The sequence below is a fragment of the Topomyia yanbarensis genome, chromosome 1 (assembly GCF_030247195.1).
Source record: "Topomyia yanbarensis strain Yona2022 chromosome 1, ASM3024719v1, whole genome shotgun sequence".
NCBI lineage: Eukaryota > Metazoa > Arthropoda > Insecta > Diptera > Culicidae > Topomyia > Topomyia yanbarensis.
In genome coordinates, this window is record NC_080670.1 from 51315923 (window position 1) to 51329690 (window position 13768).

At 41.8% G+C, this 13768-nt stretch overlaps 2 protein-coding genes across 2 annotated transcripts; both read left to right on the plus strand.

Moving 5' to 3' along the window:
* The first annotated feature begins 7614 nt into the window (after positions 1 to 7614).
* On the plus strand, positions 7615 to 9230 carry LOC131695439 (zinc finger protein 28-like). Its single transcript, XM_058983941.1, has 3 exons — positions 7615 to 7741; positions 7804 to 7942; positions 7998 to 9230. Exons 1-3 carry the CDS (start codon positions 7713 to 7715, stop codon positions 9228 to 9230), a joined length of 1401 nt encoding a protein of 466 aa, XP_058839924.1. The 5' UTR covers positions 7615 to 7712.
* Positions 9231 to 10717: 1487 nt separating this feature from the next.
* LOC131677593 (beclin-1-like protein) lies at positions 10718 to 12462 on the plus strand. Its single transcript, XM_058957485.1, has 3 exons — positions 10718 to 11025; positions 11084 to 12137; positions 12200 to 12462. Exons 1-3 carry the CDS (start codon positions 10914 to 10916, stop codon positions 12309 to 12311), a joined length of 1278 nt encoding a protein of 425 aa, XP_058813468.1. The 5' UTR covers positions 10718 to 10913; the 3' UTR covers positions 12312 to 12462.
* Positions 12463 to 13768: the final 1306 nt, after the last annotated feature.

The window sequence follows — 13768 nt, forward strand, 5'->3', positions numbered from 1 at the left end:
AATGAACATTATGCCAAACGAACGTATGTGTCACCTACTGTTATGCCAAATGAACATTATGTCAAATGAACTTATGCCAAACGAACTTATGCCAAACGACGTGCTCTCATTGCCTGGTATATACAGTCGTGATTCGCTGGTTGGGCCACAGCCTTGTCCAACTAACGAATTTGATTCGCTAGTTGGACCGGCTGACAAATGTAAAAAAAATCTTCAAAGGAGATGATGGCAGTGTAAATAAATCTGTTCACAACTCTAAATATTGTCAGATTGATTGTCAAAGTAAATTTTACACGGGATTTTGACGTTCATATGCTTTTTAATTGGACAATGGTCCAACTAAAAAGCGGTCCAGTTAAAAAGTGTCCAACCAGCGAATCACGACTGTAGATGAATTATGAACACATTTTTCTGATGTAATTTATATATTTTTTTTGCATACAACATTTACTTGATAAAAATCTTAATCTCCAACATTTCCCAAAGAATTTAAAGGGAACTACCTACTTAGTAGTTATCATGCTTGTTTTCTCTACCGCTTCAACATATCGTGCAAACTTTCTGCGCACTCGATGGAAACAGAACCAAGACACCATTTGCTAAATGTTGTCCAAAATGACCAGATGGACATCGAAAATCATTGAGCACCTTTCCAGCAGGAGGAGAATTGTAAAACCATGACCTGTAACTAATATTCGTAAAAAGAAGTCCAATCTAAACATACAACAAGATATTACCGATAATTATGGGCCCTATTCTCACAGTCACGTCACTTAGTGACTAGAAGGAAAATTTCTTCTAGTCACTAGGTAACGTGACTGTGAGAATAGGGCCCGATATTACGCGCGTCGATTTTTCCTACTTCCAGCTCTCAAAAACCCAGTTAAGCAGAGCCGGAAATGAACCGAAATTCTGGCTGATTCCAGTCCGTATTCCGGATCCAGTGACACAACCTACCGCATTAAACGCTGGAGAAATATTGAATTCAGTTTCAGTGTTATAAATCTTTTATATAATGTTCACCAATGATAGATTCCGGGTCAGTAACTCAGTCGTATTAGTATTTTCACTTCCATTAACTTCCAACTTTTGTACATTCTCACCACTTCTTGTAACTGTATCTTGCGAGAATCGAGATCGTGGAGAAAATATTTGATGTACAGCATGGCGGAAAGCATGAACAGCAAGTATAAATTGCCATATTTTTAGTGATTTTAAACGTAACCCGTGTTCAGTTGAAAAACATTGGTAAATCCTTTCTTTATTACCATGTTCGTATAGAATAATTGATAGACGTCGAAAGAGCTATAACAAGTCAAGCAGTAGAATTGAACATTTCAGTAGGTTTGTTCCAGTACACGAAAGTTACTCCCTGTTGCTCCGGAGCAAAAAATTCTTGCTCTTTTTCACTCCGGTTTGCTACCAAAAGAAGAAAAAGGGAAGAAGATAATACAGGAACGTTTTTCTCCCTGTTTGCTCCGGAGTACTTCCAGTTTCTCCTGGTACTGGAACAAACCTAGTAGTTACTTAGACCACAGACTAACGGACATAACACTCGAAAACAATTCTTCGCCCGCTTTAACGGTCATTTTAAATATATTTCTAGTTGGGACTGTGGCTACATTTGCAATTATGGTGCCACTGACATATGAACAAGCATATGGGGGATAGACCACTAGTGAAAAATTGTTCCCAAACCTGAGGGGTAACCCACCAGCAAATGAATGTTTGGGACCGTGAATAAAAGGTGGAGCTAGTGTTCTGGGAAAATTGCCGGATCGATGTTTTTTTAGGGAATTCCCTCTTATTGTTATGTCTGTTAGTCTGTGCTTAGACCATGAAATCATGGTCAAATCAAATATGCATAATAGTAAAGCATACCATGAGTGTTTATTCGAGCCGCATTTTCTGGTACACGGTAAAAAAAACTTTACCCATTTTATGTATTCAAATTGCCCAATTTCGGAAGTTATTCGAGCTGTCAAAAAATGGGTATTTTTTGTTTCTAACAATGAGTACTTTTTATCCATTTCACAACTACTCGATGAGGTAATGTCAATGGGTATATTGATCTTGATAATGGGTGAAAAATCCTTAAGCATTATTTCAAGCGAGTTAACTTGAAAACTAAGGATCGTAGTGGAACCTGCAAATTATCGCCCTGCATCGGAGTCCGTGGCGGAAACGGAACATTTCGGCAATGCTCCGAAAACAACGTCTGTTTAGACTACTGAGGATGTAGAAAATATGCGCCAGTTCGGCATTTTTAGAGCAGCCAAAAGATCCAGCCATCAAAATATATCCAGTTGGCGGTTTTATTTTGTTAAGTAGTTTTAGAATAGGATTTCTATCTATATTCATATACTTTTATAAAGAAACAATAATGAGAAATGAATGTTATTTTATGTTTTTCAGAAATAATTCTATTGACAGTATTTTTCATTCTGGCGCGAATTTCACGAATGGGTATTTTTTACGCATTTTGCTGTAACAGTTCTGCGAAAAATAATGGGTGTAACATACCCAGGTTGATGTACAAGGTCTTTTTTTTACAATGGAGAAGACCTTTACGTCCTAGCCCAGTACACGTGCTATAGGTAGGGTCTAATCTACCACACGGGGTGCACTGGGGGCGTGTCAGGCTCGAATGGTGACCAGCCATTAATACCGACTAAATTCCATTGGGCTCCGCCATCATTCCTCCCAGGAACTACCTCTCGGTATTACTTCTGGGGGGATGGCTGTACTAAATGTACTCATTCACTCTCACTCACGCGTTCATACATCCTGTATGAGGCTTACTTGGGTGCTCTCTCAATCGCACTTTGATTCACTCTCAAACACTCCCACATGAGGCTGACTTTTGTGCTCACCTTTTACGTTCCATGCGAGGCTGACTTGTGTGCTCACCTTACTCATTCCTTGCTAGGCTTACTTTTGTGCTCGCCCCACCCATACCATGTGAGGCTGACTTGGGTGCTCACCCTATCACCTGATTCACTCTCAATCGTGCCACTCTATTGTACCTTTGTCACTCCCCCTGGCATCCCATGTGGGACATTTTTCTTAGGCCCCACTTCTGACATACCATGCGAGGCTGACTTGTGTGCTCACCTTTTTCATTCCTTGCTAGGCTGACTTTTGTGCTAGCCTCTACCATACCATGTGAGGCTGACTTTTGTGCTCACCCTTAACATGCTGTGTGAGACTGACTTGGATGCTCACCCTTTCACTCCTCTGCCACGCCATGAGGTATCGAGAGCTAAGTCCCAACATACTACGCTACGACCCTCCCGTCTTGGCATGAGGCAGTCCACTTATACGCCTATACACTCACTCTTCTGTCTTGCTTCGGGGTGGCTGGGTTTACCCCTTACGCGGTTGCCATTCGCTGCGCCAAACCTGCCTCGGCATGAACAGACCATTCACTCCCTTTTTTGCGCTTGGCCTTTTTCGCTCCAGCTAACCAATCACTAGTTAGCCGTGCCCGTCGTCTGTTGCTCGGTTCGCCAGATTACCTGTAGCCTACTGGCAATCTGGATGGTAGCAGCCGAGACTGCGTTCCTCTTCTCCACCGATTCACACATCCGCTGAATAAGGGTATCAGGGGTTGTGTCCCAGCCACAGACGTCAAGCATTGCTCTTCTTTCGACGTCGAACCGATGACATACGAACAGTATGTGTTCGGCAGTTTCGTCTACACCTGGGCAGTCCGGGCAGACTGGGACCTCCGCGTGCCCGAACCTGTGGAGGTACTGTCGGAAACAGCCATGGCCTGACAGGAATTGTGTCAGGTGGAAGTGAACTTCCCCATGGGGTCTTCCCACCCAGCTCGATATGCTAGGTATCAGCCGGTGGGTCCACCTACCTTTCGAGGAGTTGTCCCACTCACGCTACCATCTGGCGACCGAGGTCACCCTGGTGCGCTCGCGGGCTCCCCTATTTCCACGTAGCTCAAAGCACTCCTCATCTTCCCGAATGACCAGCCCGACTGGCATCATGCTCGCTATCACACAGGATGCATCGTGTGATACCGTGCGGTAGGCAGATATCACTCTGAGGCACATCACGCGGTAGGTGCTCTCCAGTTTCTGTAGGTAACTGGTTACCCTCAGTGCTCTTGACCATGACGGGCCGCCGTACCTAGGATAGATACGGCAACGCCTGCCAGTAACCTACGTCTACTGGCGCACACCTTTGAGCTGTTGGACATCATTCTCGATAGAGCCGCAACAGCAGTCGACGCTCTCTTGCATGTATAGTCGACATGGCTGCGAAGGTCAGCTTGTCGTCTATAATGACTCCGAGAGACTTTAGACTTCGCTGTGAAGTGATCGCTACTTCTCCCACATGGATAACTGCATGTTGTACCGACTTGCGGTTGTTGACGATAACTACCTCCGTCTTATGACGAGCGAGCTCCAGGCCTCTCGCGCTCATGTACAAGGTCTGTACTCATTTATGGGTACAAACACTTTACCCATTAAATGGGTTATTCTACTTTTATTGAAAATGCGTAGTTTTCTACGCATTAATGGGTACTTGATTTTATCAGTGTAGTTCATAAAATAAGTATAGTAAATTTAACTGTTGAAAATGGCTCGTTATTAGGTGGAGAAAAAAGTCTTCCCGTTCACATTTCAATTCTATCGATTGATGAAGTTTTATTTCGTTGCACTCAATCTTCCGCAGAAAGCTTCGTTGACGCTATGTGGACTGTCGCTTTATCCGATAGAGCTATCGCCTTAATATTGTAAAGATGAGGATTTTTGATCATGTTCTACAGATTTTTGGAGCAGGGTAAACAGATATACGAATAACAAAGATCACCAGGTAACATTAGCCTCTGGCACAAAAGTAAAATGTATACAAATCATCAATATACACGGAAGATATTGGAAACCGTCACTAAAATGAGTATATTAATTCAATAGTTGAATTATAATGATGGCATATATCAATAGTATTCCCAATATGGTGATTATTATATGCATAGTTTGGAAATGCTTCCGAAGCTTTCTAGAATGGTATTTATTCATACGGGATCTAATCTATATGTATTATAATAGAGCACTCGCGATTACCTAAAGCAATCTTTGATTATGTATGATTGTATGAGCCATTTCTACATGAAAAACCTGTTTTAATCCACCTAGAGGTGCAATTGTGCCTTTCTCATTTCTCCAAACTATGATTTAATAGTTTGTTCGTACAATATAACATTATGAAAATGTATTTCATTCTTATTACACTTAGTAAGTATATATAAGAGCACGTTTTTGCATTCATCGCGGTATCGGTTTGAATCGGAGTTTTCTATGTGATCGCTCTCCACAACCCGTAACTCCGGCGCCGGAAGTCGGATGGAGATGGAATTTAATATCAGTTTCCGGGGACGCAACACCTTTCATTTGAGACTAAGTTGATCAAATCGGTCTAGCCATTTTCGAGAAACCAATATAACCGTTATTCTGAATTTGGTTACTTCAGGATCCGTCGATGGTGGCCAGTGTGGCCAAAGAGACTTTGAATGACTGTTGGGGACCTAGATCTACAAATTCAACAGTTGTGTTTACATTTTGAAAAAAATTTCACCTTTTTACATTCATCACAAAATTCGTTAGAATCGGGATTTGCTACGTGATCGTACGTATCAACCTGTAATTCAGGAACCAGAACTCGGATCTACACAAAATTCAACAGCAGCTGATGGACCTTTCATTTAAAATTAAGTTTGTCAAAATCGGTTCAGAAAATTCCGAGAAACCGATGTTGACTAATCAACAAATTTTGTTTTGTAACCATACTCTTCAACTCGTAATCCGGAACAAGAAATTGGTTGAAAATGAAATTCAATCGCAACCTATGGGAATATTATACCTTTCATTTGAATCTTAGTTTGTAAAAATCGGTTCAGCCATCTCCGAGAAACCGATGTGTACATTTTGTTAACAAATCCGCACATACACACACATACATACATACATACATACATACATACATACATACATACATACATACATACATACATACATACATACATACATACATACACACATACATACACACAGATATTTTGCGATCTCGGCGAACTGAGTCGAATGTTATGAGACTCGGCCCTCCGGGCCTCGGTTAGAAAGTCGGTTTTTGGAGCAATTGCATAACTTTTCTATATAAGAAAGGCAAAAGAATAATATTTAATTAGCTTAATAAGCATGAGTTCAATGTTATCTTCATGTGATTATAATTTGGAAAGGTTGGTGGAATGGGTTTGAACGTGTAGGGAATGGGGGGTTAGTAGAGTGGGAGTGGAGGATGCGTCAGAAATCCTTCATCTTATTTCGGTATACGGGGTGGATGAAGGAAATGCGGGCGTGAGGGTGGTCCAAGAGGAGGGGAGTGATGAAGGAGGGAGGTGTAAGGGCAAGGCGGGGGGGGGGGAGGTGCGGCGACGCAATACTCAACTGCATATTTTGCCTTCCATTTGAGACTTGGTTTGAGAAAATCGGTTCAGTCATCACCGATGAACCGATGTGACTTTAATTGTGGAATATGCCCGGAATTCCGGACTTCCGGAATCGTCGATAGTGGACAATGTATTCAAAGAATGTTTGATTGGCAATCAGTGATCTAGATCTGCGATTAGAAGTAATTTGGTGACCATTTCAATAGTTTTTAGCCTTTGAGTTATTACGATTGTACCGCTTTATATGGGAAATTCCAGTGTATCCTTACTAACACCCCTGCAACTCCGGAAGCAAGAGTCAGAACCAAATTAAATTCAGCAGCAGTCAATGGCATTAATGTATCGTTCATTTGAAATCAAGTTTGTAAAAATCGGTAGAGAATTCGTTGTGGAATGGGTGTGACATTAGCTTAGGAACTTGGCGGGTTTCCCGGGGTCGTCATGAACCGTCATAGGTGGCCAATGTGGTCAAAACTGCTTTGATTGATCATTAGTGATCCAGACCCGCAAACTAGAGTAATGTTACATCAATTTCAATATGTTTTACATCATTTTAACATCATGGTGGTACCAGTTTATATGGGAATTTGCTGTGTGACCGCACTCTTCAACCCGTAACTCCGGAACCGGAAGTCGGATCAACTAAAAATTCAATAGCAGCTTATGGGAGCGTTATACCTTTCAGATGAAACTAAGTTTGCGAAAATCGGTTCAGCTATCTCTGAGAAAATTGTGTGAGTTTAAATGACACACACACATACACACACACACATACATACACACACAGACATTTGCCGATCTCGACGAACTGAATCGAATGGTGTATGACACTCAGCCCTCCGGGCCTCGGTTAAAAAGTCGATTTTTACAGTGATTGCATAGCCTTTCTTTATATGAGAAAGGCAAAAATATACTATCAAAGTATTATTTCACACCCAGTTAATGCTAGCCGTTTTCAACCTTCCCATATAATTTTCAAATGATTTTTTTTAGAATTTGGGTTTTTACAGATGAAAATACATCAAATAGAGATGCTATATGACTGGCCCTTTAAAAATATGCGTGATGTATTCTGTATAATATGGCAGCTCTGAATATCAGACGTTTAATTTTTGTCACTGGAAGCTGCGCCCTGGTGTCCAGTTTTGAAAACCATATGCAAAACATTTATATATTATTTTCTCAGCGCGCTAATGGGCACAACAAATCGCTACAATTTTATATTTTTCAATTATAATAGTTCAGAATGATGCCTAAAACGTTATCACCGGTAGTGTAAGTAACAGATGATAAACCTTGCGCAGTAACCTTTACTATCTAACGTGAGTTTCTTCTAGTCCCAGCCGGAATCCGCTTATTTACTGCCGACTTTGCCTATCGCAGGTGAATCTACTAACTATGCTGGAAGCTAACGACATCGAAGTTGCGCCCCACAATGAACTTCTGAGAAGAATATCCGACTATGTTAAAATTACAGTAAGTACTCGTTTAGCAACTTCGTAACGCTTAGTGTTGAATATATTCCTTCTAGCTTGTCCCGAATGAGGATTTTCCCAGTGCCGTTTGTGGCGTTTGCATAGCTCAACTAAACGATATTCATGAGTTTCGGCAAACCGTTAATCGCAATCATGCCGCGGTGAAAGACTACCGTCGATCGTTTGGTGATGAAATTATTCCTAAGGTGGAAAGCGATGTGGAAATCCTAGTCGATATATATGACCTTGATCCGCGGCTTACGGACTTCAAGGAAGAGGAATATTTTATTCAGGATGATGTCCCGGAGATTGTCTCCGGGCAAGCCGTGGAGACTGTCAAAGATGTTGATGTTTATCACATGGATGGGGAGCTTACGACCGTTGTATTGAAGCAGGAGAATTTACCACCGGCGCGCGTAATAGCAAGGGACAACAAACAGATCAAAGATAATATTACCGCTGTACCAGTCAAACCTGCAATTGTAATGCCTCATATCAACGTTTTAAGCAGAAAAGTAAATCCACCACCTTCTGTGAAACGATATACTACAAATCTACCACCTAAAACACAACCTGTAATACCGGAAAAACGAACAAAAACATTACCGACAGTGGAATCTTTTTTTGTTGTAAAATGTTCTCAATGTAGTGCAGTTTTTCGAAATAGTGAAAATCTAGCTATTCATGAGGCACGCGATCACTCGAAAGTACGCGAAATTAATCATTCGACAGAAGTAGTTGCAGCACCCCCGAAGAGTTTGAATCAATCCATTACAAACAAGCAGAACCAGCAAAATGTTTTGTTTAAATGCAATCAATGTAACAGCAGTTTTATTCAAAAGACCAATTACGAAAAGCATTTGAAAAGTTGTCAACCAGCCATATTGGCCAAGCTGAATACCTCACAAATCACAATCAAACGAACAAAGACAGCGCCAGTAAATTCAGCACCAGTCTCACAGTTAGGTGAAAAGTCGCACTCAATTGTAAAACACGGTGAAACCGAAAACCGTTATCGGTGTCCCGCTTGTCCGCTAACATACAAAATTCAGCATTTCCTCCAGAAACACCTATTAGATGTACACAAATTGCCTGACGACAAAGAGGTATACTACTGTCCCATGTGCCGGTTATTTTATTCTTGCAACGAAGATTTGCAGCTTCACAACCGAGCGATACATCGATTTCAATGCAGACAATGCAATACTGACTTCAGAAAATGCATACATTCCCAGGGTAAAAGCCGTGCTCACCTCGGTAGGGAGTCAAATAAAGAAAAATTAAATTAAGTTTGGCTATACAGGTGTAAGGATGGAAATGCGAGAGAAAGCCTGGTTTATCATGAAGTAGCTTTAGATCGTTGAAGATTATTAAGCGAATCTTGCACTATCATCCATATTGAACGTCCGCCGTGCATTCTTCTCCTTGATTGCATACATTGCGGGTTATGCAGCACAAAAACATTCTACCAAGTTCTCTGTTGTACACAACTTCGCTCTTCCGACATTGTTGCTACATGTTCAACAGACTGTAGACTGCCGTGCTTTATCAGCCATCCAATTCCAGCTTGAATACTTCTAGTGTCTCCGGATACTGGAACAAATCTAGTGATGTATTTTTTTACTCGATTAACGCAAATTATCGATTAATCCAATAATACAATCGAAAAATCTGTAAGCTTTCAATAGACTTATGCAGCTGCGTTGGTATTGTGTCGTTTTGACGTTTGAATTGGGAGGAAAACTAATCGTTTACTCGGTGAATTGGGACGAAAACAAACCGCTTCTGGGCCTAAGGGGAGGGCGGTAGTATAAAAATGCGAGATCTCAGTGTGCGTATTGTAAACGTCAGATATCTCAATAAAATCCAGCAGATCGATTAGCTGATTAATCGACAACATGCAAAATTCATGAAGGTTATGCTAACGTCAAACATGAAAATCGATGTCTCAAAATATTCCCAGCGACCGGTTTTTTTCGTTGTCAAACTAATATTTACTATTCCTATTTTTTTTATTATTCTTAAATATGATTATATCTTGGTCGATTAATCTTTCCAATTCTTGGAAATTGCTCGATTTACGGATAATCGTTTATTTGCAAAAAATCGGACATCACACGGAAACGAAAAACTACCTAAAATTGAGTTCCTTTGACTCAATCTCGTGGTATCGTGGGGGAACTTAAAATTAGGTAAACCGTGTTGAAGGTATTTTCCATTTAACCACGGCAAAAATTATAACTCATTGATAGGTTTTTTATACTCAAATTTAAGTTGAATTTACCTAATTTTGAGTATACCCCAAACAACTCAAAAGTACGTTCCTCCACGGAAGACCTCGACTGAGTCGAATTTCTCGTTTTGTTTTTGACAACACTAATAAGTGCGAAAGCGACGCACAACTCGAAAGTAAGTTAAAAGAACTTATTCTGCACTCAACCGATTTTAACTAGAATTGGTTGTGTTACAGCAGCCGCCCGGTCAAACCATTCGGAATTTGATTCGGAATCCTGAATGGAGTCATTATGGATTCCAAATCAAATGCAACAACCGATTCTGAGTCGGAATCGGTTGTTGCATTTCATTTGGAATCCATAATGACTCCATTCAGAAATCCGAACCGGTTCCGGAATGAGTTTAACTGGGCGGATACGAGCTAGAGCCAGCCAGAATTCTGGCTCATCCAGCTGAACTTACTGGGTATATTTTCTACTGCAGCGCAGGAGATTTACGCCCTTTGTTAGCAAGCTGTGTATAATTGAGAAAACGTCAAAACAAAAGCTGATAAACCTCAATATTGAAGAACATTGTAAACATCAACATCCTAAAAAACAAGAAAAGGAAAATATCTACGAACTTACTATCGTCTTTGGACATTTTGCGCCGTTTTAATTCTTCTTTTAGCATAAAGTGTTCCTCCGTAAAAAAGCCCTTAACAGTATTTGCATTTGTTTATTAACAATCGGTGCATCATGAACGATGCAAAAGTCAGCGTGAGTTTTTCTTGTCAGCGCTGCCTGCAACCGATCCACATCGATGACTCGTTCGCAGCACTCGGGGAACACACACTGGCCGAGCTAGCATGTGAGTTTGTTTGCAGCGATGTTATTCAGAATTTACTATATAGTACCATTTTTTCCAGTGCCCATCAATTCCCACATTGAGGTGGACATCGAATCACAATCGGCCAGCTTGGATCACTTCGTGCCACCGTTTCGATACACCGCGGAATGCAGTGGTACCGACACCAACGGTTTTATGTTGTTGTCCGATGGTCCCGACAGGGAGTCTCTTAGTCAAAATCTACGTGTCAAAGCGGAACTGTTCGATACACTTTCGAACAATTCGGAAATCGATCATCCGCTTTGCGATGAATGCACTGATACGTTGTTGGAACTGATGGACAAGCAGTTAAAGATGGCGGAAGATGAATGGAACGATTACAATAACTACCTGAAGAAGCTGGAGATGACGGACGACGTACCAAACATTGATCTGCTTGATAAGGAACTGGCTGATCTAAAGAGTGAGGAGGAACGCCTATTGCAAGAACTCGCTGAATTGACACGGGAGGAGGACGCAATCAAGCTGGCCGTTGAAGAACAGGAAGCCGAAAAACGGAGGCTTAGCAATGAGGAAGAAAAATACTGGCGCGAATATACCAAGCATCGACGGGATGTTATCACCACAGAAGATGAGTTCCGGTCGCTTGAATGTCAAATGTCCTATGCTCAGGTTCAGTTGGATAAGCTGAAAAAGACAAACGTGTTCAACGTTACATTTCACATTTGGCACTCGGGCCATTTCGGGACAATCAACAATTTTCGATTAGGCAGGCTTCCATCGGCCCCGGTCGATTGGTCCGAGATTAATGCCGCGTGGGGACAAACGTGCTTGCTACTGTCAGCGTTGGCTAGAAAAATGAATCTAACGTTTAAAACCTATCGGCTGGTTCCGTACGGTAATCACTCGCACATCGAGGTACTGGGCGAAGGTAAGGAGCTGCCACTCTACGGCAGTGGTGGTTTCCGTTTTTTCTGGGACACCAAATTCGATGCAGCGATGGTTGCCTTCCTGGATTGTTTGCAGCAATTCAAAGAGGAGGTAGTCAAAAAGGATCCGGATTTCTGTTTACCATATCGGATGGAGAAGGGCAAGATAGAGGATTCCGCAACAGGCAACAGTTACTCCATAAAGTAAGAGTTTTGGTTGTTGCCAAAGGTTTTACATTATAAACGTTTTTTTTTGTCATCAACAGGATTCAATTCAATTCAGAGGAGCAGTGGACAAAAGCCTTGAAGTTTATGCTGACAAATCTGAAGTGGGGGCTAACCTGGGTTTCCTCGCAATTCACTGAAGAAAAGCATTAGCAACTTAGGCTGGATTTGTGCCCCATGATTAGTTCAACAAAAAATGTGTATATCTTGTTAGTTTCTTAAAACGTGTAGATTATGTAATTAAAATTGTAATAGCTTGAAGCAGCTCGAATGCATAATACCACAATGAGGCATAACTATGTTACATATACTCGTATATCCTTTTTCCTATTGATTCCTTTCTGGACTTTGGATAATGACAGGTGTGAACCCCGTTCCCCTCGAGGGACTTTTTTATGAGGTTCAAAAGCATGCCGTAGACCGCTCATAATCGCGTCAGTCCCATGTTCTATGGGGTTTCTTATCTAAATGGGACTGACTTGCGATTATAGGCAGTATAGTGGATTGGCATTTTTATAACTAACCACTAAACATACTCCACTCCTCTATTTTCTCCATGGAACGGCAATCTAGGGAAGCTTATAGAGCTTTTTCTCATTTTTTGCTCACGAATTTTATCCTATTATCTCGGGGCCTTGCTTATCCATTAAATCGCAGTCCTTTGGATCTACCATACTACGACGGGAAGTCCTCCGGCGATGAAAGTACTCTCGATATCGATTCCCGTTTCCGTGAACCTAGTCTTGTCGCGCTTTACTCGGGCAGTCCCCAACGATGAATCTATCTACTCTACATCCTAGAGCAGTCAAGATATGCTTCGACGATCCGCATCCAGTGCATCTATGCGAACTACTTGGCCGTGGATCTAGTCTGCCCCATGCGGCAATTGGTACGATGGGGTTATTCGAACTATCAGCTCTGGTTAATTCATAGATATTTTCTCCAGTTCTTCTGAAGCTCTACTAGTATATGTGCGAATACTCTACTGATGGTATTCAACGTATTTTTTTCATGTCACATGTCTTCAACATTCTCTACGCTAAGAGCCATTAACCAGATTCGTACTTTCTCGAAATTGGGGCAGTCGGAGAGCATGCGCTTACCCAGTTAAGTTCAGCCGGATATGAACTGGAATTCTGGCTGGTTCCAACTCGTATTCCGGCTCCAGTGACACAACCGAATCGGTTGTGTCACTGGAGCCGGAATACGAACTGGAACCAGCCAGAATTCCGGTTCATTTCCGACTGAGCTTAACTGGGTAGATGTTTCCTTGACACTTTTACACCCCGGACAGTAGGGTGAAGGCGCGTGACAGAACCGATGAAGATACTTCCTGTGGCATATATCTCTTCGGTCTTTCTGTTACATTTGTCCAATCCTCTTGCCACTGGACCATCGAGTCAGCCCTCGCCAACCACGTATCCTACGTATCACTGCTCCAGTCAGCATCGCTGTAGCCGAGAAGATTCAAGGACTCACCTCGTTTTGCGAACAACTACAACTTGTAGCTAATCACACACTTCACCTCAACCCAGTCTGCTTCAGTAGGACAACTAGCTTGTCTGCGCAATATTGATACGCTCACCGCTACAGCTGGACGCGTATTTACT